The sequence below is a fragment of the Ornithodoros turicata genome, chromosome 10, assembly GCF_037126465.1.
Source record: "Ornithodoros turicata isolate Travis chromosome 10, ASM3712646v1, whole genome shotgun sequence".
NCBI classification, from domain to species: domain Eukaryota; kingdom Metazoa; phylum Arthropoda; class Arachnida; order Ixodida; family Argasidae; genus Ornithodoros; species Ornithodoros turicata.
In genome coordinates this window covers 26,166,120-26,190,409 of record NC_088210.1, presented here as the reverse complement: position 1 = coordinate 26,190,409, position 24,290 = coordinate 26,166,120, and the positions used below count along the sequence as shown (strand labels likewise).

The window sequence follows — 24,290 nt, the reverse complement described above, 5'->3', positions numbered from 1 at the left end:
TCTATCAGTAATGGCGGCGATCTGGCTGAAGCAGAGACGCCGAAGCCATTGGCACATCGAAGAGCTTCAGAGCACGTCTCCCGCGGAACTGTGACGCCGGGACATAGGAGATACGACAGGGCTTGAACTTCGTTGTTGAACAAGGAACAGTCTCGTTGGTGAACTATCACGAAGCTGCGCAATGAGGATGGTACCAGTGATTAACGACAAGCCTGAAACGTTTCTTGCGTTGACCGTCGAAGACCCGTTAAAGAAAAGAATTAAACGCTTCAAGTCGATTTGATGGAAGTTCGAAAGCGCCAGCGTATAGTTGCGTGCCATATTGGGAACAGCGACTCAATAGATCTCTACCCGCGAAACGTCATCATGACGTTTGTAGACAGACTGAAACCGAAACAACTCGGAAGGGGAGCCGGCTGGGTTCCACGAATGGGCACTTGTTCGCTGCCTCCTATGGAAAGAAAAGTAGGACAGAAGGTCGCGTCCCTTTCAGAGACCATCGTAATCCCCTCAAGTCCGTGGCTTCCGGGGGCGACCTTTTTCGCCCCTATAGCTTTGGGCGTAGTTCAACTCTACCAAATTGGTGGCGCTGTCGAACACTATACGACGCGATTTGTTTACAAACAGGGAGACGTCTATTAGCGTTTCAGTCCTAGCTGCTTCGGCAACTTTCCCCGTGACGGTCATGGCCGTAACATAAAAGCGCTTGACAAAATGCCTTACAAAACACTTCATCGCACAACGCACTCGCACACGCGCGTGTCGCCAATGTTTTCGCGGCGGTTCCCGCGAGTTTAAGTCAGGCGTGCTCACTAATTGCCGAAGCCCCGGGGCGCAACGAAGTCGGAATGGACCCTTAGAACAATATTCCACGCTCGAGAATGCGTGCAATGCGCGTAACGGCCGAACGGCGCCATTTCGAAAGCCATATACGTCTTCATTTCCTTCTTCAACGGCGAGGCGTGTAGAGCACGTCACCTCCACTACCTCTCCTTCTGCATACCGCAAATAACCATCGCACTCCCGGCTGCTTCAGTCTCAAAACAGCGGTGTGCTGAGCGAGGGTTTAATAAACTACGGAACGTACACCGTTTTGCTTCTACGATCCCTCGCCGAACCAACCGTCGCGCGCTATAGTGAGTGTTACGCTATGTACACCCCTTGCTGCACGACGGGATTTGTACGACTCCACAGAACTCGACCTGTTTTTCTTCTTGGAGACATTATTGATCAGCAGAAAAGTGCACGCAAAACCGTGCATATCTTGCACGGGACGTGCGGCTGCGTATTTTAACGGTACAGTGGAGGTAGGAGAGAGCTTTTTGCAGTACAATCGGTGGTGCAAAACCAGCTGTGGATGACACTGAACAAGGGCTTGGCTAATACTACGTGACTAATTAAAACGCGTGTGTGCGCGATTCGGGAAATGAAACCAATACACCACTTTACAAAGATGCGCGCGCCACCAAGCACGCGACGCAAAGCAGTATGGGAACTTTGAGGACACTGCGCCGTCGTCTGCTTCAGTTATGGTTTAGCCCGGCTGATGCTGTTGCTGCGCACACAGGGAATGTTGTTGTTCTTCTACCTCCACCTCTGGGAGTCTCGTAATGCTCTTAGGCGCTCAAAGTTCCCATGAGCTCTTGCGTGCCACAGGTAGCGCTTACTTTTGCAAAATGGTCTATTGAGAAGGCAACGTTCGAAGGCAAACTAAGGTATTATTAACTAGAGTAACGAAGGCAACTAAGAAGGTAAAAACATTTGCAGTGGAGGAGGTGGTATTCCTCTGCAATAGTTTCATCGACGCAGTCCTGGAGGGATGCAACGCGTTGGGAAGCTCCCCCATCACAGCCTGCCCTCGTGGACATTCAGTCACCTACTATAAGGACTCACGTAAAGTGGCCCTATCTCCTCTACAAAGGATTTTCATAAAACAAATTGGTTATCACCGCGAAGCAACTGTGGCTACGAGCGGTGTACAGAGGGAGGGAGGACAGCAGGAAGAAGTGTGAGACTGGGCGATTATTACGCCACCTGGGCTAACTTCAGGGGAAACTCTACCGACATGCGTCCGGAAAGTGTGCCGCGAAAACCAGGGGGAAAAGCTCAGAGAGCACAACCGGTGGTAAGATTGGAATCCAAACTTTCGAATGAAGCTTTTTTCCTAAACTCTTGCGCGCCACCTGGGTACACGCCCTAAAAAAATGAGTAATTTTAGTTTTTGGGGGGTCTAAATGCATTGCCACAAAAATTAGTCCCATTAGGGAGTAAATGCACGTGAGTAAATGAGTAATCACAGAATAGGAGGATATGTTTAATGCTGATAAAAAAAAGAGAGAAAATAGAAGGGAAACAGTAGGAGATTGCATTTCGCGCACTGTTGTAAGAGTCCCAGGTACATGGTTCGTGAGCATGAGGGAAAATACTTTGAATTAAACCGTCGGCCGTGATATGCCGAGTGATATAAAGTCTTGCGACATGCATAAGGCACAATTTCGCAAGAAATAACCTCTATTTTCTCGTGATGGAAATTGATGTTCTGAGGCTGGAACACATAGAAAGGACAAATACACACAAAGCCTCAAGTGCTTCTTTTCTTCCATCAACTATCTTCTCCTCTGTGCTTTGTTTCTAGGTTGGGGGAAAGGTCTACGCAACGTGGCACAGCAGCCATTCTAGGCTTCTGCCATGAATCTGAATGCTCCAATTCTGCATTTTCATCGTTATTACTGCGAAGTTCCCTTATTGATTGTTCCTAGCAAAGATTATATGGTCTCCACGGTTCGCGGCACAGACAGTTTTTTTTTCTTTTGCGGTCGAATGAATTCACAGTGCAAGAATGAACGGCGTTAAATTACATGTCAGGACTCTGATACGCGAAAGTCTCTTGCTTTCATATACGCTGGATACAAAAACGTTTCCTGGCGTGTGTGGTACATCTCCCTTGGCAACGTATTGAAGAGTTCCTGTTTGACAACATCTTCGCTCTTGAGTATTGTTGTTCACGCACGCAAAGAGTTACTCTGACGTATAAGAATACTGTATCCTTATCCCTGATAACGGCAGATCCGGGTGGTTCAATATCGTCTTTTAAAAGACGGACATAATGATCTACACTCTTAGAAAAAAGAGTGGAGCAGTTACACAATTCAGGACGTAATATATAGTTGTCGCATATGTTATGTCTAAAAGGTTGCAAAGTTCTACCTGCTACCTACGAATGATAGGGTTATCGCTTCTCATTCGGTGAGTGAGGGGGGCGTACGCCTTTTTGTAGCAATTTTGGATATATGATAATTGCTTTTACCACCTTTTCGCACCCGTTTTTCTTAGAGTGTAGCTCCATACTTGTGGAGCTGCAATCCCCATATTTTTAACTCCAATTCAATCCAACCGAAAATTCCCGCTACATCGAATCACACGACCTGCTGCGCCGTCTCAAGGTCTTCCCTGGGTTCTGCGGAAGTCTTCCCTGACAGATGAGAGCTCATTCGCACTCCAAGAAAAAAAGGTGTGAAAAAGTGGTAACTTCTATAGTTACCACCTAGGTCAACATAGAGTCTGATAAAGGGTGTAAAAGGGTGGTAAAAGCAATTATCACATATCCAAATTGCTGCAAAAAGGCGTGCGCCCCTTTGCTCACCAAATCACAAGCGGTAACCGTATCGTTCGTGGCAGAGAATGAGGTAGCAGGTAGAACTTTGCAACTTTTTAGGCACAACATCAACAACTATTACCTCCTTATATAGGTGTAACTATTCCACCCTTTTTTCTAAGAGTGACCCAAGAAACATACTAACACCCTTGCCTCGCACGCTTTCCTCCTGTTCTCCCTCTCCGTCTTGTACAGGTCACAGCAACAGATGCTTCCCGGTGCCAACAGGAAATAAACTATTGAGGTGAATATCAGGGCAAGTGGCCACTTGTGACTCCAGCTCACTCATACCCACTGACTCACTGCTCGGTTCTTCGTTTGCTCACACAAACTCACTCACTTTCTCTTCATCTCCCTCTCTCTCTCTCTCCCTCTCTGCTCACACATAATTACCCACTCCGTTTTCAGCTCTACGGTTGCACGTTCGTGCTCACTCACCTCGCGCTCAGCTCATTCGCCACACTGAGCATGAGTGAGTTTCGCCGAGGTATGCCAGAAGATGACTGAGCACCCTCGCTTGTCTAGTGGTCTTACGTTCTTCTTTGCTTTCTTCCTTTCGAAGTCTGTTCGCTGACATACGTATAAGTGATTACCTTGCCTTTTCTGGAAACATTTCACTGACCTTTCTGCACGGGAATGAGTGTCTACTTTTGGCGCCCGACAAGTCGGTCCGTATCAACCTTACGCAAGTGACACACTACAAAAAGGTCCGAGCGTGGGCGCACGAAGAAAATAAATCCGACGCAGATGTGTGCTGTGTTGTATTTCTCGTTCGCCCACGCTCGTGCTTTTTATAGTACGTAATTGATTATGATGGTAGGGGGAAAAAAATGGAGATGTGACCCTGCTCATCGCAGGACAATTAAGCTACTCCAAGAGTAGTAGAGAAAAAAAGAAACGTCTGAAAAGACGAGAGCTCTGCTGTGTGAAGGTGATGAGTGAGCGCTGCGCACCATGACGATGAATCGTAGTACGTAGTCTATTCACCGGCTAACCTCCATTTATGTCATTTGATTAGTTGCGCAAGCGAAGACGACTGCATGATCTCACGTAGGTTAAAAGTATACTATACATTAGGCGGTTTTATAACAGGTTACCCAAGCGCTTTGGGGCACCGCAAAAAACATAAGAGGACATTACTACGCATGCTCATTACCCAAGGAGTGTTTCGCGAAGTGCGCAGTGTCGACTCCTAATTTTGGAGGGATTCCAAAGCGCTTGGGCCCCGCATTATAAAGTTCTGTATTGTCCCGACAGAAACAAACTATCTTGACTGACTTACCGATATCGTGTACCCCACGAGAGAGATATGCTTGCTACAGTCCTGTACCCATTCGCACTTAGGGAACATTTACAGTTTGCGATGTGCTAGAGCTGAACTGCAATTGTAACAACCGGTCTCTCTAGTTATTAGGGAGTTCCAGGTACCCCAGCGCTTTGCGGTCTCGAAAAAATAAAAGGTCATCACCGCACGTCTCCAAAACCCAAGCAGGGGCGGGCCCTTATTCCTTTGGGACCACAGGGCGCCTGGGTACCCTATTCTGAAACTGTAATTTTTTTAAATTCTGTGTTAGCGCATGACTATGAGCGGCTACTGGTGATGGTGGTGCTGAAGGGGCTCGTCGTCGTTGGCCTCACGGAGGTCGGCAACGTCACGACTAACGCCCTTGGGGGATGTGTGTCATGGGCCGACTTCTAAGGAAACTGTGCCGAAGGGAACCGAAAGTGTTTGAGGAAAACCCAGGAGAAACCCCAAACAGCACAGCCGGCACCTGGATTCGAACCCTGGTACCTCCCAGTCTCGACGTGACATAGCAAGCCTGCTAACCACTGAGCCACGCGAGCTGGTACTGCCACTTAACTGCCCAATGTTGTTGTATTCGTGTGCTCTAATTCTGCGATCTTGCGCACCGGCGAATGCGCGCACTTTGGGTTCCCCATTGTCTCTCTGCGAATGTAAATACATGCAAGCGGCAGTTCCGGCTGTTGTCGCTGCCGATGAAAGTACAATTGGGAAGAGATCAGGTCAGACTAATTGATTTTCCTGGCGAGGAAGGACATTGAACCAAACCAGTTTGGTGTGGTCCATAGAAGAAGGTTAAGTGTTACTGCGACGCTGTCGTAATGCCTGATTGAAGATGTTTTGCGTGAATGACATAGCACAAGCAAGCGGCAATCTACTACTTCGGCACCCCCCACTCCTCTATTTTTACAATTCTGTTTATATCTTGGCACAGTTCCCTTAGAAGTCGGCCCAGGACGCATATTCCCCCCCAGAACGTTGGTCGTGACGTTGCCCGCCACTGTGAGGCCGACAACGGCGAGCACCTTTACCACCACCACCATCTTTTTTTAGAGTGTATAGAGATGAGCACAGGTTTGAAATTTTTTTTATAGAAGTCCTTGTTAGCACCGATATGAATGGCATGCGGTTTAATGCGGGGGTGGGGGGGGATATGTTTATTATAAAAAAAAAGGAAAGGAGGGGCTAGGCAGGCAAAGAGTCGGCTTGCTATTCGAAAAAAAAAACAGGAAAAAGAGAAGAAAAAAAAACGGAAAAGAAAAAAAAAAAGAACAAGAAGGAAAAGGATAGAAAAAAGAGAGAGAGAGAGAGACACTATAACAACATGACGAAGTCACGTGCAGTCCTGAGGCTCTGAGAAAACGAAGGAGGGCGTCAGTGACAGCCCACATGGTTGGGGTGCAAGACGGGGGCAAAGGAAAAGTGTTTAAAGCATTCTGGAGTATAGACTGCAACGGAGGGTGTTCCGATGGTGAAGGTGCTGTTGACAATACAGGAGTTGGTGTGGGATGTCAGCTTCGGCGCCACAAACAGTGCAGTTTGGGGAACTTAACCGGCCTATTTCGAAGAGAACCGTAGGAGTGCGGGAAACATTGAGTCATAGGTGGTGGAGAAGGGAAGGCGGTGGGCGGTTTAATGGGGGGGGGGGAGGGGATATATTTATTAGAACAAAGAAGAAAAAGGGAGGAAAGGTCAGCAAAACGAGATGTCGGCTTGCTATTCCGCAAAGAAAAAAGAAAAAGAAATGAAAGAAGAATAAAGGAAAAGAAAAGAATCAGGAAATAAAGGGATAAACCAACAAACGGTGAAAGAAGGATGAGATAAGTTAAAGAAAAAGAAGACTTAAAAAAAAGATGAGGTTAATGCGTTGAGGGTGAGTGGTGAGGGTGGGGCTCTGAAGAACGAGATGGCACGACTTGAGTTCGCAGGCTGTTCATGAGACCTGTGACTGGTTTAACAGGATTGCTGTAGCGAACGACGTACCAGTAGGACGCAGTAGTGAGGAATAGCCGTTTTCTTCTTCAGTGTGCCCGTATAGGAGGCAGAGGATGTCCGGTACGATATACTTTACTACTGAAAGAAAAAAAAAGTAGAGAATAAAAACAAAAGGCGTTTGTTGTGTCGCTTCGAATTTACTCATTTTGTTCCGGGACACATCGGACTAATTAACGAAACATTAGGTTATTCGACACCCATGATTGCCCGAAGCTCTTCAGATATAGGTACCATTCTTCGACAGCACACATCGAGCGGAAACTTCCCCCGGGAAGAATATTTCATTACTCACAGCTCATCTCATTAGTTCATGTACTCTTGGTGGCCAGATGCATTATCTGTGATAGTGGACGTGTGCTGTTTTTCTGCTGCGAAGAGAACCTTTTCGTCGGTACATCCGTTACGTCCCGTTACAGCCCAGTGCACCTGCTCTTCTCCTTTGCACCATCTGATAGTCATCTTCACGCCAGGTCGTGACATTGCTCACTGTCGTGTAGTCAACTATGGAAAATGAGAATAGTATATGGCACTACAGCTCTGTTTATATCCGTGGTCTACTGTCCGCAACGGCCGGGGGCGGCACCACTGTCGAGGACATTCATTGAGGCTGGGAAAAGTGACGTTTATGACCTTCTGGCTTCATAGTGCCTGAAATTATCGACTCTTTAATGGGTATATACACCGGCAAACAACAATACAACAACGAAAAAGTTTGACGTTTCGAAACTCATTCGAGTTTCATCATCAGTATATTCTGATGATCATCATTCAGAATTAAAGCTGTCAATGTCATTAATTAAGGATGTCAATCCCTGACATTTGGACTATTTTGAATTGTCGCGTCCCTCGTAACAGCTTAAGGGCGCGTCCAAACGCCTCTCTAACTTTTCTGTAGATGTGTAATTGGGGTTTATACTGTACACTTATTTACCCGTGTGTGAACGTCGGCTCAGTCTATTCTCGCGCCTGAGATAGCCAAGGAGCAGTTGTCAAGTATTTCACTGCACATGCATCAAATTGAAGACATGTGGAGAATCATTTCTTAGTGTGCCGTTTATCATTTAGTTGTTCCACGAAACACGGCCATTATTGCGCAGGCATGACGAGTGAATACAAGGTACAGGCTTCTACATCGTGAATTACTTCATTTGCAGCCGTGTCCAGCATCAACCGCGGCGGAGTCTACCATGACCATTTTCAACATCAGATGTCATCAACGCCATCAACTTCAACGTCATATCGGCACGCGCCAACGAACGAGAGAATCGCCGCCCTTCAGCAGAGCACGAAACAGACAACTGGGCAAACACTACGCATAACAACGACACACTTGGCTAGCATTCGTGATGCCATGTCCACGGGCGTGCCGATACCTCTGTTATCCCATTCACATGCTCCGATAGCAGAACAATCGACGACACAAGCCTACAAGGCCTCTGAGTCACATGAGAGCTACGTTACCGCTGCTGATGTCTTCCTCCATGGTACAGCATTATCTGATACGACGTACTCACAGCCCAATGTAGTTTCAGTCGGCCCACAGAATGTACATAATGACGCGGTTCAAGAGAACGAACTCTCTGACAGTCTCAACGGTGACGTATTCGACAGGAGCAGTGCTCTCGTAGACACGACGACGGACCAGACCACTAAATCACAAAGCGAATCTAGTCTCACGCATGGTAGGACACGTCAGGTAGCGACGGCACAAATAACGATACCGGAAGAGGGGGGAAATCAGGCGGGTTCGCGGTTCCCCAGTCAACGACAGCGTACCACACCGTCCCTCACACGAGAGTTCATTCCTGATGACACTGCTCCTGAATACGACTCCTCAAAGCCCGACATGACGTTAGTTAATATAGTTAAAAAGATCGGCGACGCGCTGCCAACCGAAAAATACACCGTGCCTGAAGAAACTGGCCCTCTTCAAACAGAAACTTTCTCTGCTGCTGCTGCTATGGTGCAGTCTACAGAGAGCTTCCCAGAAACTACTCACGCGTCACGTGTCACACCTTCTACGACAACGCACCCATCTGTCTTGGTACCAACCCCGCCAGAATCCCGCCCCATTAAAGTGCAGAAAAAGAGCGACACAATCACAGCAAGGGTCAAGGAATGGGTCACTACCCTGCCGCCAACAGTCTTTGAAGCTACGCAGCAGGAAGGAGGGAACACATCGACTGTGCCATCATACGTCATAGAATTATCTACTCAAGACCCTTTATTTGTACAAGGAACAGAAACCTCTGTTGAGAGGGTAACCTTAAGGACCGAGACAGATTTACCATACGCTGAAGCAGCGCTGACTAATTCCACAGACCTGACTAATTCCACAGACTTACCAACATGGACTACAACGGTTCCACCGACCACGTCCCATACATCGCCAACATCGTTGGCAGGCATAACCGCCACAGGAGTGGCAGCAGGAGTTCATGACATAGTAGTAAAAGTGGATGAAGAACAACTTAATTCTCGTGAACTCGAAGGCAAAGTGTCACCAAAGACATCACGTCCTCAGGACAGAATCAGGTTTATCGGGTTACCTGGAGACATGCCGGAACAGCCATTCATGCCCACTGATAACCCATTAATACTGCAACCGGACCAAGGGGTCGTTACAGAGATAGTTGACAAAGGTAAGCCCCAGAAGCCGCACTCAGGTGGCGCTAGTGGCACACACGGTGACAAAGAGCAGGTCCCGACAACAGTGGGAAACACGATGGCCACCGAAACTTCTGAAGGCGTCATCGAGGTCAGCCCAGTTCCAACGCTGACGACAGGCACAACAGGAACAAACATTACGACGGGTGCAACTTCAACTGGTGTACAGTTTAGTGAAGTTGTTAGTGCGCCCACTCAATTCACGACAACGTTTGATTCTTCAACACAAACAGAACATACAACAGAGGGCCAACGACAAGGTATGTGCGTTCTCAATTTACATGTTGGTGAATTTAATGCTGTCTACAGAAGGAACTGGCCGCGGACCTGTTAGTTAGCAGTGCGTCTGTATTTTTCCTGTTCATGAGTTAATGTTGTGACAATGACGCGATATTACAATCTTGTAACTTGGTACACACCATGGCTATCATCGTTACGCCATGACTAACTATATCAGAAAAGGGGCGATATGTTTAATAGAATGAAAAGAAAGAAAAGGAAAAAAGCGAATGTCGGTAAGGCTAATGCCGGCCTGCTATTCCAAAAAAGAAAAAAGAAAACTCAAAATAAACACAAAAAAGATAAAGGGAAAAGTAAGGGAAAAATAAAGAAAAACTTTTAGTGTAGCACAGGCACGACATGTCACAAGGAAGCCCAGAAAAGTAAGGGACGTGCCTCAGGACGAAAGACTATTCTTCTTCTTCTGGGATCGAGCGGGAAAGTGGCGGGTTCAGAAGGTTTTCTTCACCCTGAGCAAGATCAACTGTGCGGTGTTAGTGCTGCATACGTTCAGGGGAAAACTTGGTTCTTTCTGATACTGAAAACGGCAGCCCTCGCATTCCTATCGGGAACCCCGTACCGAGATTGAAGCAGATTGACGTCATTCCTGGGAGATCAGAGAAATACCAATCGTGTGGCTCGCAGCGTGACGTCAAACAGCTGAATCGAGGCCGCCGAGGCGTAGGTGGTGATGGTGGTGGTGGTGGTGAAGGTGGTGATAGGGCTCGCCGAGGCGTAAAAGTCGTTAAAGGTGTCTCAGTGGCCGATGGGAACCCATCATCCCTCGACTTCACGGCAGCCAGGCCGCGCCGTACCTCGAAGGTATCGCGTTGCGCGCATTGTTGATGTTTCAGGAAGTGCTCGTACTCATACATACAATACAAATAATGCGTCGAGCCGGTCTTCTCGTGACGTCACATGTCTGTAAACAGACCGTCTATGTGTTTTCGCCGTATGAAATGTACAAAAATGCCCGAATGAGGCAGCCATCGCCATGGCGAGACGTATATACGAGATATACATGTATACGAGACGTCAGCAGACGTGCGGGGGGGGGGGGGCAGCCGTAAGGTCTTATTGGCCACCGAGATTTCGTCTGCTACTGCCACAGCGCTTTGGCCGCGCCGCTTACGTCACCAGTCAGCCGATTGGCCATCCCGTCGCGACTGCGAACGTCACGAGGTGACATCAGCTTCCCTCGTTCACTTACACGCTCTTCGAAGGAGGAGACGTGTACAGACCAGAGGGCTCTCTTGCATGCTACATGTAAGCTGCGTTCGTCGCCGCAGGTCGCCGTCAAAAACGACAAATTTGCGGAGGAGCCATTTCAATGCTCCTTTAATGTGTCACATCGGTACCACCATCACCATCATACCGGTACCACCACCAGATCATCGCTGTATACTGTTGCGATTCCTCCTCAGAGCAATGCCCATTGCAAGCGTCGATGACCATCGTAACAATACGTACTCGATAATACAGGAGAAAGCTGCATTGGGCGGTACATAAATTATCGGGGATTGTTGCACTGCACGCGTGTGTAAGGGAAATTACAGCATGCATTGTTCAGAGACTCTAAGAGAGAGAACAAAATCGCATCAGCTGCACAGTTTCAATGCGGCTCCCGCCAGTGCTCCTGAATAACAATATCCAATCAAAACAACCCCCCTAGCTTCAAAAAAAAAAAAAAATGAGAAAAATAAAAAAAGCGGCGACTTCTCTCGTTGGTACATTAATGGCGTAAGTAGCGCATAACTACTTTGAACGCGTCGTTACTGGATAAAAAATTACTTGGTAGTTACGAGGTGGCCCCGAAGGAGTGGGATTGCGGCTCTCGGCTGCTCTGAACCGCGCTCCAGAAAATTTGTTGAATTTCGGGGGTTTCAGGAATTGGCAATGTCGAAAACCCTGTCAGCTCATTCCGACGAAATGAAGAATGCATTCAACGAGAAGAGATTTCTAACTAACGTTGCAACTTTGGACGTTCAAACTGTGCCGAACACAGAAAGGATATAATTAAGCGGATTATAGATTTAATCCATATTCCCCTCGTAGAGGATGTCGGCCCCGCGCATGCCCAATTCTCACATTGGCGCGTAAGACTAACTTTAGAAATAAAGTGGGAGTTGTACGCTTCAGAGCACTGTTTACCTTCATTTAACCTCGGACTGGTTGGATGCATAATGCTTCATAATGATGTAAAAGTGTCCTTGTGAGAGGATATGCCTTGACACAATGCGCCGACCGAAGCAGTTTCTGCGACAGTTCTTAGTAATTCCACGAGTGACTACAAACAATAGTTCATAGCATGCTTCTACCTATGTTCTGGAATTGCAAATTACATCGAATGTTGCAGGGTCGTGTCTCCGCAAAGTATATACTGCATTAGAGCTATTGTAGTTCCGCTGCATTTCATCGAGTAGCGCAAAAAACATAGTGCAGTGTACGTAGAAAGGCAGGAAATCCAGCGAGCCTGGTGAGGGGATGTTTATGGAAATGTATTTAAGGGGTTAAGGGCCGATATTTCGAACAGAGTCTTTCTCCAAAAAGTTAGAAGATGGAAGAACAGTCGTTGGGACTTTTCCCTTCACACGGTTTTGCGTAGAGGAAAGGACGGGTCTAGAGCAGCGTTGTTCGTGTTTTTGTCAGACCTATCATGTCTATAGGTCACCAAATGGCGATTCTTATTCATGATACTTCACATTCAGCTGACTGCCTGCGCCTTCAAACGGGTTGCCTGAGTCCCATCACCGACGAGCCACCGTTCGAGGACACCGGCAACGTCACTTCTACAAGAGACGCAACCATACAACCCGAAGGCTTTCCAGACGTCTCGTTCTGTATCACCATCACTCTCAGCGGCACCTGGGACAGGTTCTGCAGCGAAATAGAAGAATTCCGTCGTTCAATTGCAGAGGTTCTCTCACTCGAACTCCGTCCAGACATCAGCCCGAGGCAAATAGTCATCGAGGACAACTGCTCTCAGAACCGCACGAGTCACGGCGGTGTGGTTGTTCGAATGCATCTGACTGATCCCGAGGAGCGTTATTCGCAGAAGTTGACTGCGTTAGCAGCTGTCATCCTGCACCACAACGACAGACAGCATATTAATCTACAGGTAGTGCCAATGTTTTAACGCCGGGGCAACAGTTAACGCATACTCAGAACATAATCCGTTGTCTGGTAATTGGGTGGGGTGATCTCAATGTTTCATACATTAGCACTAACTCCGTGGAAGGGTCCTGAAGGGCCTCAGCTGCTTGTGCGCCATAAAAACTCCAATCCTCATCGAAGGGTACTGAAGACTATTTAGTGCGCTATCTAGTGGGCATTCGTTGTTACTATTTGATGGGAATAGGAAGTCCAGCAACATTACAATTACAACATTACAAGCTTCCTCTGCAGAAGGACACTGAAACGTACTTCCCATGTAGTTCTTTGTAACGAGAAATCAACTGATCTTGACGTACTTATATCATATTGACATTCAGGTGTCAGTTTCTCCCACAGATGATGAACGTCTGCTTCTACAGCAGCAAGTCTGTTACGTCGACAACCCTGCCAAAGAAGCCGCTGCACAGTATGGGTTCGACTGGTGTCATAGCGTCCATAACCATATCAGCCATTGCGGGAACAAGCCTCTTTCTCATATCCGTGCTGTTGGTAAGTAACATTCGCTTTCGTTAGAAAGTTCGCAGTTGTATGTGGTATCCCCATCATTATCTTTGATCTTGCAAAATCGTCTTTACTGGTGTTCCGAACCTCCAGTGAATTTAGCTGAGACAGTCTAAATTACAAAACAGGTAAGGGATGCCATTGAAACCGAAACGCCACGTTGCCATTTCCGTTAAATATACAAAGTATAAAATTTCCTGTAGCTTGCTGTAACCTGTGAGGAGAAATTGAGATAATACAAATTAATTTGAACAGTGATCATAATCGATGTCGTTTCCTGCAGCTGGTAATGAGGCAGAGAATTCAAAACACACGAGGAGCTTCGGCCACTGCGGACGGTCTAAGCCTAGCATCGTTCAAGTCCAGTTTCCGCAAGAAGAAAATAAGGCAGTCACTGCGTTCCTTCCTGAACGAAGCGTTCGATGACAACGTGAGTGTTTCAGTGTGTTAAAGGTACTGTAAAGCAGCAGGCATACAATTTTATACTGCTGGCTCATATGACAGCCTGGGTGCTCAGCATACAAACGCCACAAATTTCGTTCGAATCCACCTCGTAGTTCATTCGTAGTTCATTCGTAGTTCGTAGAAAATTCAGATTTAATATTACGGGCAACCCTGTGTCTAAGACCCGACACGAATTCCGCAGTTCCCCCTTGTAGGGCGGCGAACATAAACATGCCAATAACAATGGGAGTGTACAGCGGCATGTGCGGACCGCTACCATCACCACGTCGGCATGCCTGACGTGGTGCATTTTTGCGTGGATGACCCTCATGGTGTTTCTGATGACAGTTTGTTACTCATTTCCACGATGTACCAATGTTCTTGCATTTTGAGATAATATATGGCAGGAACTATCTCGTTTAAACAAACTTTTCAAAGAAAGTTCATGAAGCCGGCTACTTAGCCCATGACTTAGCCGATACAAGGTTGGGGACATGTAACGCAGTTGCTCGACGAATAGGAGATTGTTTCCCACCAGGCGTCGCCCCTCATTTTTTCACCGCAATTTCAGTCGTGACTAAAAAGAGTTTTCTGTCGCACATAAAATTTGCAGTGTGGATTTCTTTCGGAATAAGCTTTCAAATGCCGCTGCCAATATTAACAGCTTGCCTGCTGCTTTACAGTACCTTTAATGTGTTAATGTGATAATTCGTTTCGCGATGCTTGGTAGAGAAGCCCGCACTGTCAAAAGCGATAAACCGCGACAGGATTGTATACATCGTGTACCTATTACCGATTATCCCTTATCGAAATGAGAAATTATACTGTATCGATGCTGTTGTTCTGACTGGTTCCAACCTATACCCATGAGAAGAATGGCACGAAATGTATTGCGTCAACCCTAACAGAGGTATTCTGCCACATAAATTATCCTGCAACGCGATCAGGTGCCGGCTGTAGTTTCGGTGTCGCCGCAACGTAGAGGGACGCGGCTAGCTGTAACATCCAATAGCAACAAGTTTAGGGCGGGGCTTACATACTGTCCTTAGGTTGACCACGACTATAGTAGCGAAAGTTAAAGACAGCGTATGCAAACATTAAATACAAGTTAGAAACTAGCGACACAAATGCGAATTCATATTTTATTTTCTGCCACAGAGACCCCTAGATGGCGCACGCGTTTCGACGGTGTACAAAAAGAAACCTGCCAACGACATGCATTGCAGCATTGCAGTAATAGCTGCTCGCATCCAAAAAGTTACTCGTTTTGAATATAAACGAAGGATATAACTCAAGTAAGAGCATGTCAAACATTTTCCTGGCCTAACATCACTTCGCGTAAGGACGTTTAATTATTTATGCAAATAGTTTGAGAACTTTTAACGCCGGAAATATATATCTAACATTCTCCATGCAGCCGCTAGCGCCATCTATACTGAGCGGTTTAATTAAGGCTTCTCTAGAGGCTACAAAATTAGAGCGCCATTGTTCCCACTCCCTTGTTGCACGTACATTCCTCTTTAGCACAGATGTGCAATTACGGTTTTGTACCGTTCTCACGTTAACGTCACTCTCGCAGTGCACTAAATTTCAATTCGAGCTACAATACGTGGCTATCTATGCAGTGTTAACGAGTTTGAGGTAACGGTGGGCATACCACGTTTCTTTTCTTTTTTTTTCTTTTTTTTTTGCAATTCAGGTTACGAAAACGTGGCGATAGAAAAAGAGATTTATCACGCGCTACGCGATGCATTTCCATTTGGAGCGGGCCGTTGCGAAACGCGCGCGGTAAGAGATCGCGCGCGTTTACGACCGCCCGAAAGCAGCGAGCGATCTGGCGAGCGACGCGTACCGGGTTTTTATATTCTTTACAACGCATGTCCCACAACGGAAGACGCCTGTACCCTTCAAGAATTAATGTTTCGTTGCCTTGAGACTCCGATGCCTTCATGATGGAAATCGCGGGTTGGAATTGGAGAACAGCGTGGCAGAGAGAACACGACTTCTTGCAATTGTGTGAAAGTGTCGCCTCGCTGTTTATTCATCCAGCTTACAAGACTCCTTCTGTGACCTAGCTTCCCTACTTTCGCTTTACTTTCGCTTGACCTGGTTACTTACTATGTCCAGGTTGGTTGGTCATTTTAATCCCTCCTCTTTTTCTCACGAGTAATGTTTAGTATATGTGGTACGTTACTTGCCATGGTGAAAATTAAACTTTTGCAGGTTTGAGTCGCGTGCTCGTGTTCTCCCACTAGTTGTACCCAGGCTCAGGCTCTCCACATTATGCAGAGAGAGCACTTTTTCTCATCTCCTTGCTAGGTTCTGACTCGTTGTCGCAGAACGTGACTTCCCATAACGTGCCCGAGACGCGCGCCAATATCTGTAGTCGACAGACTCCGGCGTACACTCTCCGCATGTTAAAGGCTGGTTTTTCCAAGGTCACACGCGCGCCGATCGCACGCGCGCCCTGAAACCGTCGGGAAAACGCTCCATGGGTTTCGTCCTTAAGAAAGGGAGAGAGAGAGAGAGAGAAAGATAAATCGCGGTGAGTTGAGAAATCGCAGGCTACTGCTTGTGTACAAATTATAATTTGTATAATTATTAATATTTATATTAATTATTATATTATATTAAATTATTAATATTTACAATTAATTATAATTTGCACCAGCTCGCGTGGCTTAGTGGCTAGCGTGCTGTCCATGTCACGTCGAGACTGGGAGGTACCCGGGTTCGAATCCCGGTGCTGGTTGTGCTGTCCGGGTTTTTTCCTGGGTTTTCCTCAGACGCTGTCAGCTATATGTCGGCACAGTTCCTTTAGAAGTCGGCCCAGGATGCACATTCTCCCCAGGGCGTTAGTCGTGACGTTGCCCACCTCTGTGAGGTCGACAAGGGCGAGCGCTTTCGTTAGCACCACCACAACGTATACTGCGCGCGCGAACTTCAAACTGTTGCTTCTACACCGATCATGTTGCGAAAAGGAGAACAAAGAGCACACAAAATATTCCCGTGAACAAAACATGCAAATCGGCTTCCCCGCCTGCCTGTCCGCCATTTTCTCGCAGCTCCCACGCTCAATGTGAGGACTACACTCTCCGCTGGCGGGCACATACCTCTGTTATTGTAGGTTTTGTATTGTCTGTGACCATACAAGCTGAAATCGTTCCTCAATTTTCTCTTTTTTTCCCTTTAGGTTGCATAGTTCCTCCAAAACTCCCTATTATCGTGTCAGTATCCACTTTACGCGTACTAAACTGTTCCATATTATTATTAATTGTTTGTGTTTCGGCGATGAGCGACATGCGGCCGTTTGCCTCTGGCATTTGGCTCGCCAAGGGACATCGTCTCGACTAATGCGACACGCGTTCAGCCGCTCATTATGGCTACAAAAGCGCGCTGCCCAATCAATTCCGACAAGACTAATCGCCCTCACGCCTCGGAAGATAACGTTTTTATGATGACGGAAAATATCTACGCACGTCATTCGAGAGACATTGCTTCGAGGAGTAATTAGGAGGCATTTTTGGCGTTGGCCCCGGTGGGTTTCGAGACACGAATTTTAGTGAAAAAATAAAGGGCCGAAAGAAAGAACAAATAGGCTGTAATGTGTTCTACGCAAATCGTGTTCCTCGTATCCCTCGCGGCATGTAGTTGCGTCTTCTTCTTTTTTTTTTTTCTTCTTCTTCTTCTTTCTTTACCGTTTTCAAAGTGGTCGAGCAGCACAGTTGAGATCGAGCCGTGCCATGGCATAAATCGTGGGAAGCCTAAATGAAAAGTTTATCTTTCAAACTCTAGTTTGAACGCGAACGAATTTGTACATTGCTTTTGGTGCTCCTCTCTGATAGTTTGAGACATTAAAAGCGAGCAACTTAATGACGCCTGCGAACTGTGTCAACTCTGTGATTCAAAAGAAGAAAAATATTTCAATTGAACTGAATTGCGAAATAAAAATAGGGTAACATAAAGAAAAGCCCGATTTAGTTACAGAAAGAAGCCCTTTGGTTCGAAGCGCGCTTATTCCTCGAGAGACTGGCTGAATATAAGAGCTCCTCACTATAAAATCGGAAGAACTTAAAAACAATTTAGAGGTTTCTGCGCCGACAGTGAACCAAAATGTACTGCGTAGAGCTCTTCGATGGAACAGGATTACAAATTGTTTTTGGCCTACTGCATGCCATACACATAAAGCAGATTACCTTAGGCATTCACTCGCCGAAGATATTTTGGAGCCAGTGGATAAGGCACAAGTTTCATAGTGTGCCGAATGCTGCGTGCTTATTGGTCATTTTGACACTAAAGAAATAAAGAAACTACCTTACAGGCGGATTTCATATATGTTCACGCGGGTTCTAGGTTCCCAAACTTTCACCAAGGTTTTCATTGAACATCAAGCCGTGCATGAAACCAATATACCCTCAGAACCGATACAAGCCTAGAAGGCTGGTGTGGAGATAACTTGATGCGTCGAGAAAAATAATCGGAACGCGTCTATTGGACAACGGGTAGCACCGTGCGCAACGCTGTCCAATAGTCCGATTACTTATCTCGACGCATCAAGTTATCTCTACACTGAACGAACGTGTACCCTAGTCAGACGGCAAATCTAAGTCCGTTAGCGGAACGGCGGTTACTTCACTTGTAGTCCAACCACCATTCGAATGACATCGTTCTCTGCCCTGATTGGTTGAAAACAGGAGGCGTACGCCTTTTTTGTGGCAACTATGAACTGCATAATTGCCACAAAAAAAGGCGTACGCCTCCCATTTCCAACAAATCTGGGCAGAGAACGAGGTCATTCGAAATGATGGTGAAGTAACTGCCGTTCCGATAACGGCCGTCCCGATAACGGCCGTCCCGATAACGGCCGTTCCGATAACGGCCTTAGGTTTGCCGTAGGGTATTAGCCTCCCTCGTCCTGTCAACCACAGCTCGACGTCGGATTGTTGTCTTCCTTGTGCTGACACTCTCATCTCCTTCCTCAGTGCCCCGCCCCCCCCACACACATCTCACCCTCATGCACATTGCTCTCATCTGGGTTTCTTTTTTCTGCTTTTTTATTTTTCGTCTCTCTCATCCTTCTTTCGCTTTTCTTTTCTCTCGTTTTCTTTTATTTTCTAGGAGCTTCCTCGGAGGTTTCTAGGAGTAGGAGTTTTCTCGGATCAATTCAATTTCGCAACACATTACCCGGTGGCGTTTATCGGGTAACAGAAAGTTCGATCCGCAGGAGTGCAGGCTACTCAGTTTAAAATGGGCCAATTATATTTACTGATATTTACGGCGCGAGACTTACTCTTGGCTTCCCTCGTAGGAAGATTTCAGTAAGCCCGTGCCTTTCAACAGCCTTCCAGCTGCCCTGTCTAATAAGGACGCCCTGGAGGAAGAATTTAAAGTAAGTTTTGTTTTCCTTGTCTTTTTCTTTTCCTTTTTTTACCCGAAAAGTACAACAACACATTAAATCGTGACAACGCAACTGAAAGTTTCAAAGGATGCCAGTCTGCTACACTCTTAAAAATGAACTTCACCGCATAGCACGCTCCTAGCCAACCATAACCCCGAATGATATCGTTATCTGCCCTGATTTGTTGAAAACGGGAGGCGTACGCCTTTTTTGTGACAATTATGAACAGCATAAGTGTCACAAAAAAGGCGTACGCCTCCCGTTTTCATCAAATCAGGGCAGATAACGACATCATTCGAGGTTATGGTTGGCTAGGAGCGTGCTATGCGGTGAAGTTCATTTTTAAGCGTATATCATGGCAGTAGTCTAAAGTTTTCCCAGCTGAAAAATGGTCTAAGTACATGCTATCAAACAACTCAGGAAAAAGGTGCTGACTCCCGGGTTCGAACCTGTACCCTGTTGACATCCGGCCAGGGATGCAACCGAATCTCTGCGTCAACACCTTTTTCCTGAGTTGTTTGATTTCATTGGTTATGGGCGTTCGAGGCATACGGTGTTTCTGTCGTCCATGTTCGTAGCCTGCCTCGGCTAATTCTCGCTGTCTATGTACATAGTGTCTAAAATATCAGGCATAAATGTTTTGCACGGAGTTCTTTCGAACTCTTAGGAGTGATGCCGCAGTAATTATGTCGCAAGTAACCACTAGCAAGTTATCTAATCTGATTGCGGAAATTATTTCGCCGAGCGTCCTGACAGCCCTTTCACCCCGTGGCAGGATTACCGGGAATACATCTCTCATAAGTAACATCTGAATGTGCTGGGCTACATTTCATATGCACAGTGTCAGATCAGAAGTACAGTTCTGTGCATTAACGAGTGATCGAGTGCGAGTGCGTTCGAGTGGCCGATTGAGAACAATCTGATGGCTCGGGGGAAATTCACAGTGTTTATCTGCTTATTGATAAAAGTGGAACGTTATACCCTCTAGATGATGACTAACCGGCTCATGTGGGTTTACTTTTTTCCACGACAGCGAATACCGATGAACATGGCCAGGGTGGACGACATGCCACCAGGCGTGGAACGCAAGAATCGCTACGCGAACGTCATCCCGCGTGAGTCCTCCTATTTCGTTCGCGGAGCCTAATTTGCACTGACGTCTGCGATCCGTCCGTTTTGTGGGCCCATCTTTTGTCATTTGCAATCTGCATTAAAGATAAGGAGGCGGTGCTGATGATGTTCTTCACGTCGCATGTTCAGGAAAAAAGGGTAAAAAGAGCGGCGCGCGTGTTCGTTACCCTTGACATCACTTATACTGGAAGCGGTCTTCTATGTGATTAATAATAAAAGTAGATGTGAGATACCAGCTCCCGTGACATAGTGGTTAGGATGGTCGCTTTCCACGCCCAGACTGGGAGATGACGCGGGTTCGAATTCCTGCTGTGCTGCCTGAGCTTTTCCCTGGGTTTTTTCGAAGACTTTCCAGACGAATGTCTGCACAGTTTCCCCTGAAGCTTCATCCGACCGCGTCGGCCGCTCCTATAGCCACAGTTGCTTCGTGGCGCTAACACGGATTTAAAAAAATAACTACTTTAACAACGGGCGATATCTGGAGGAGGTGGGCGCTGTAACAAAATTCTGTAAACTTGCGTGCGTGCCTGCTCTTCGTCTTTAGGGCGAGGGCAGTACTATTTTTGAAGCGTGATGTGGGCGAGCATTGCGCCTGTCCCATCTTACAGTTGGCAATACAAACAAATTCTAATAAACGTTTCTTCGCAAAGTTTCAGAGACCAAAGTCCTTCTAAGCAGCCGGCCGGAGGACGATACGTCGGATTACATCAATGCTAACTTCGTTCGGGTAAGTCCACACGCATTCTCATTCTTATCGGTGGAATTTCTCTATCGATCCCTGTGCGAGAGCGATTGTATTGAGTCCTTGTCCGGTATTGCCCTTCTCTTCGCTTCGCGAAAACTTCTCCAATTCGAAATGTTAACGCCAATATGCACACGGTTCTCTTTCGCTACGCGGTTATTTGTCATCGTCGTCAGATGACTTAAATCCCGAAAGCGCCCAATAGATCAACATTTTCCACGTTTGAAAACGGTCACAACAGGCGGATTGAAAACGGAGGAAACCAGGTGGAGAGGGTGGAATGCGGCGCGGTCGCTTCGACGTTATTGTGGAGACCAGCGTGGCCCGAAGAAAGTCTTTTCGCATGAAATGCGGGCCCTATCGCGAAAGGTTCTTGGGAAGGCTATTAATCTGTTTAAATGGTTGCGATTCCTCCCTATGGCTGTAACTTGTTTTCTAGAACCTTTCAGTGATTTTCTGTGTGTGACTTGTAGGGCTATGCAAATAGTCACTTTAAAACAGAAGCGAATAGTTGTGCAACCGCAGCCAATACGAAACAAATAATCATGTAACCTAACATAACCTAAAAAACATATACAGAATACATATACGTAACATATATATATATATATATATTCGGAACGATGCGCAGCTACCCAGGGCCGACGAGCCGCAAACACGGCGAAACACGTGTCCTCTGGTGCTGCCGCATCGTTCCATGAGTATCTATCTATATATCTTATATATAATCTTGAAAAGTTGGAGTTGGATCGGACGGCTACGTAATTATAGTTGAAATAAATGGGAGACAGAAGACGAAAGTAGGGGAAGTAACAAAAAAGGGGTTTATTAAAACTTAAAAATTATAAAAGTTAGGGAGGAAGTCTACGTTACGGCGGAAGCTCCGCCTTCTTCGGGACAAAAGAGCTATATATATATCTATATCTATATCTTTATATATATATATATCTATATATATGGGGTGCGTCACGTAACGTGTCATTTAACCTTTGTAAAAAAAAAACGGCTCAACAGAAAAAATATAGGGTAAGCGGCTACCTTCCGGCCATTCAATTTGCCTCCATGTGTGATATTCGTTGACAGCAGCAAACTACGTTGCCGCTACCCTTCCCTTATTTTTCAGCTGCTCTGTCTATCGGGTGGAGAGTGGTATACCTCCTCACGGCGCTGTTTTGCGGCACGTGTGCTGCCCTCTCCCCTTATACATACTCTCCTCTCATTCTTTGGAATTGTCGTGCGTCACCATAATACCCCATTCCTGTTGAAGACAACACCGCTGTCGAAACGTCGAATAGCCCCTCTCAGTTTTTAATAAAGTCCCCCTTTTATACCTCTTCGTCTAGAAGCACTGTCTCCACCTCTGATTCTTATTGAATATCTTCATTTTTCGTCGGGTCAACAGCATTCTTCTAATTACACTTATATATATATATATATATATATATATATATATATATATATATATAGGTATTCAATAAAGATCAGAAGTGGAGACGGTGCTTCTACAGGACAAGGAATAAAAGGGGAACTTTATTAAAAACTAAGAGGGAGTATTCGACGTTTCGACAGCAGCGCTGTCTTCAACAGGAATGTATAATATATATATATATATATATATATATATATATATATAACGCATGAAGCATCTGTCCACATGTGCTGGCCAGCTGAATGTCTTCTCTTGCACCCAACCTAATCGCGAAGTGGGTGGGGGTGGGGATATGTTTAATGCTGATAGAGAAAAAAGAAAGACTGGAAAGGTTAGCCACGGTGTAGGCTTGCTATTCCCGAAAGCCAAAACCACAAAAACCAAACAAGGAAAATGAAGCAGCAGAGACGCAAAAAATTATGAAGAAATAGAGGAAGAGAAAGCTCCTTCACTAAACGGTGTGCAGACAGTCATATAGGATGCATCAGAGAGTGCCCAAGAGTTTAGCTTCCCGAAGGAATCGTGTCAGCGCACACGTGACTTCAGCGTGCTTAGTTGGGTCAAGTTCAAGTAGCACCGCGAGGGAAAGCTCTCGATAGTCCAGATGAGCGAGACGGCGCCGGAGACTGGACCAGTGACCTTCGTACCGCTGGCAGGCAAGGAGTATATGTGTGGCACGTCAGCTTCTACATGACACGTGGGGCAAAGAGATGATGGAAGGGGGGCTGGGCCATAAACTGGGGCTCGAAGAACCCAAACACAGACGGGGAATTTCAGTTGCTTTCTGAGTGCGAAACAAATAAATACATATTCTCCGAGTGACTCCCTCGTTTGTCGTCTCCTTCGTCACATATATTTATATGTATTATTTACTGTATTATTGTATCATTTATATTATTATTATTTATGTATTATATTTATAAATACGGATACACAGCATATATATGTGAAGTATGCATTTGTATCTGGATCACGAGGCAGCACTTACTTTTACCCTCTCCCATGGCATCTTGATAGATTGACTTAAAGAAAAAATAAAATGGAGATTGGCGTCTTGTCACCCACGTGCCCACGTTTTGTTTAACTTTTTTGCACTTCCTCGCTTCATTTTTGTACATTTCAGACACTGCTTTCTGAGTAGCATCCCTTACGATTCCCCAGTACGATTATGCGATGAAGCAAGCACTAATTGCAAGCATTAATTATTCAAACAAGAAGGCAGCCGTATCACTGTTTTGCGAGATATGCAATATGCATGTACCATGAATAACCAGTACGAGCCATATCGGACAATTATTAGTTCTTTGTCGATTGTGCAAAAAAAAAAAAAAAAAAGAAGGCAAACCAGACAGTTTTCAAGGAACACTGGAATACAAGGAAGACAAACGAGCGATTTGAATACCAAATTTTGCGCTTCTTTCATGGCAGTACTTACGATAATGTCCTTCATTTATACCTGAATTTATACACACGCACTACCTGCACTGGCATCAGTGTGCTCGGGGTTTAGGATCGCCTGAAATTATGAACTGCGCTTTGTACAACTTTGCGTGTACCAGTTGCAATTCATAT

At 46.1% G+C, this 24,290-nt stretch overlaps 1 protein-coding gene across 3 annotated transcripts in view; it reads left to right on the top strand.

The window, feature by feature from the left end:
* LOC135371271 (mucin-2-like) overlaps positions 1 to 24,290 on the top strand; it is a 40,031-nt gene that overhangs the window by 8,609 nt on the left and 7,132 nt on the right. For 2 of the 3 annotated variants that reach the window (XM_064605365.1, XM_064605364.1), the window contains 7 exons: positions 8,108 to 9,880; positions 12,608 to 13,017; positions 13,398 to 13,562; positions 13,858 to 14,004; positions 19,327 to 19,407; positions 20,450 to 20,531; positions 21,198 to 21,274. In XM_064605365.1, coding sequence (XP_064461435.1) covers positions 8,108 to 9,880; positions 12,608 to 13,017; positions 13,398 to 13,562; positions 13,858 to 14,004; positions 19,327 to 19,407; positions 20,450 to 20,531; positions 21,198 to 21,274 — 2,735 coding nt within the window. The remainder of the gene's footprint in view (positions 1 to 8,107; positions 9,881 to 12,607; positions 13,018 to 13,397; positions 13,563 to 13,857; positions 14,005 to 19,326; positions 19,408 to 20,449; positions 20,532 to 21,197; positions 21,275 to 24,290) is intronic. The other variant, XM_064605367.1, reaches the window with a different exon arrangement.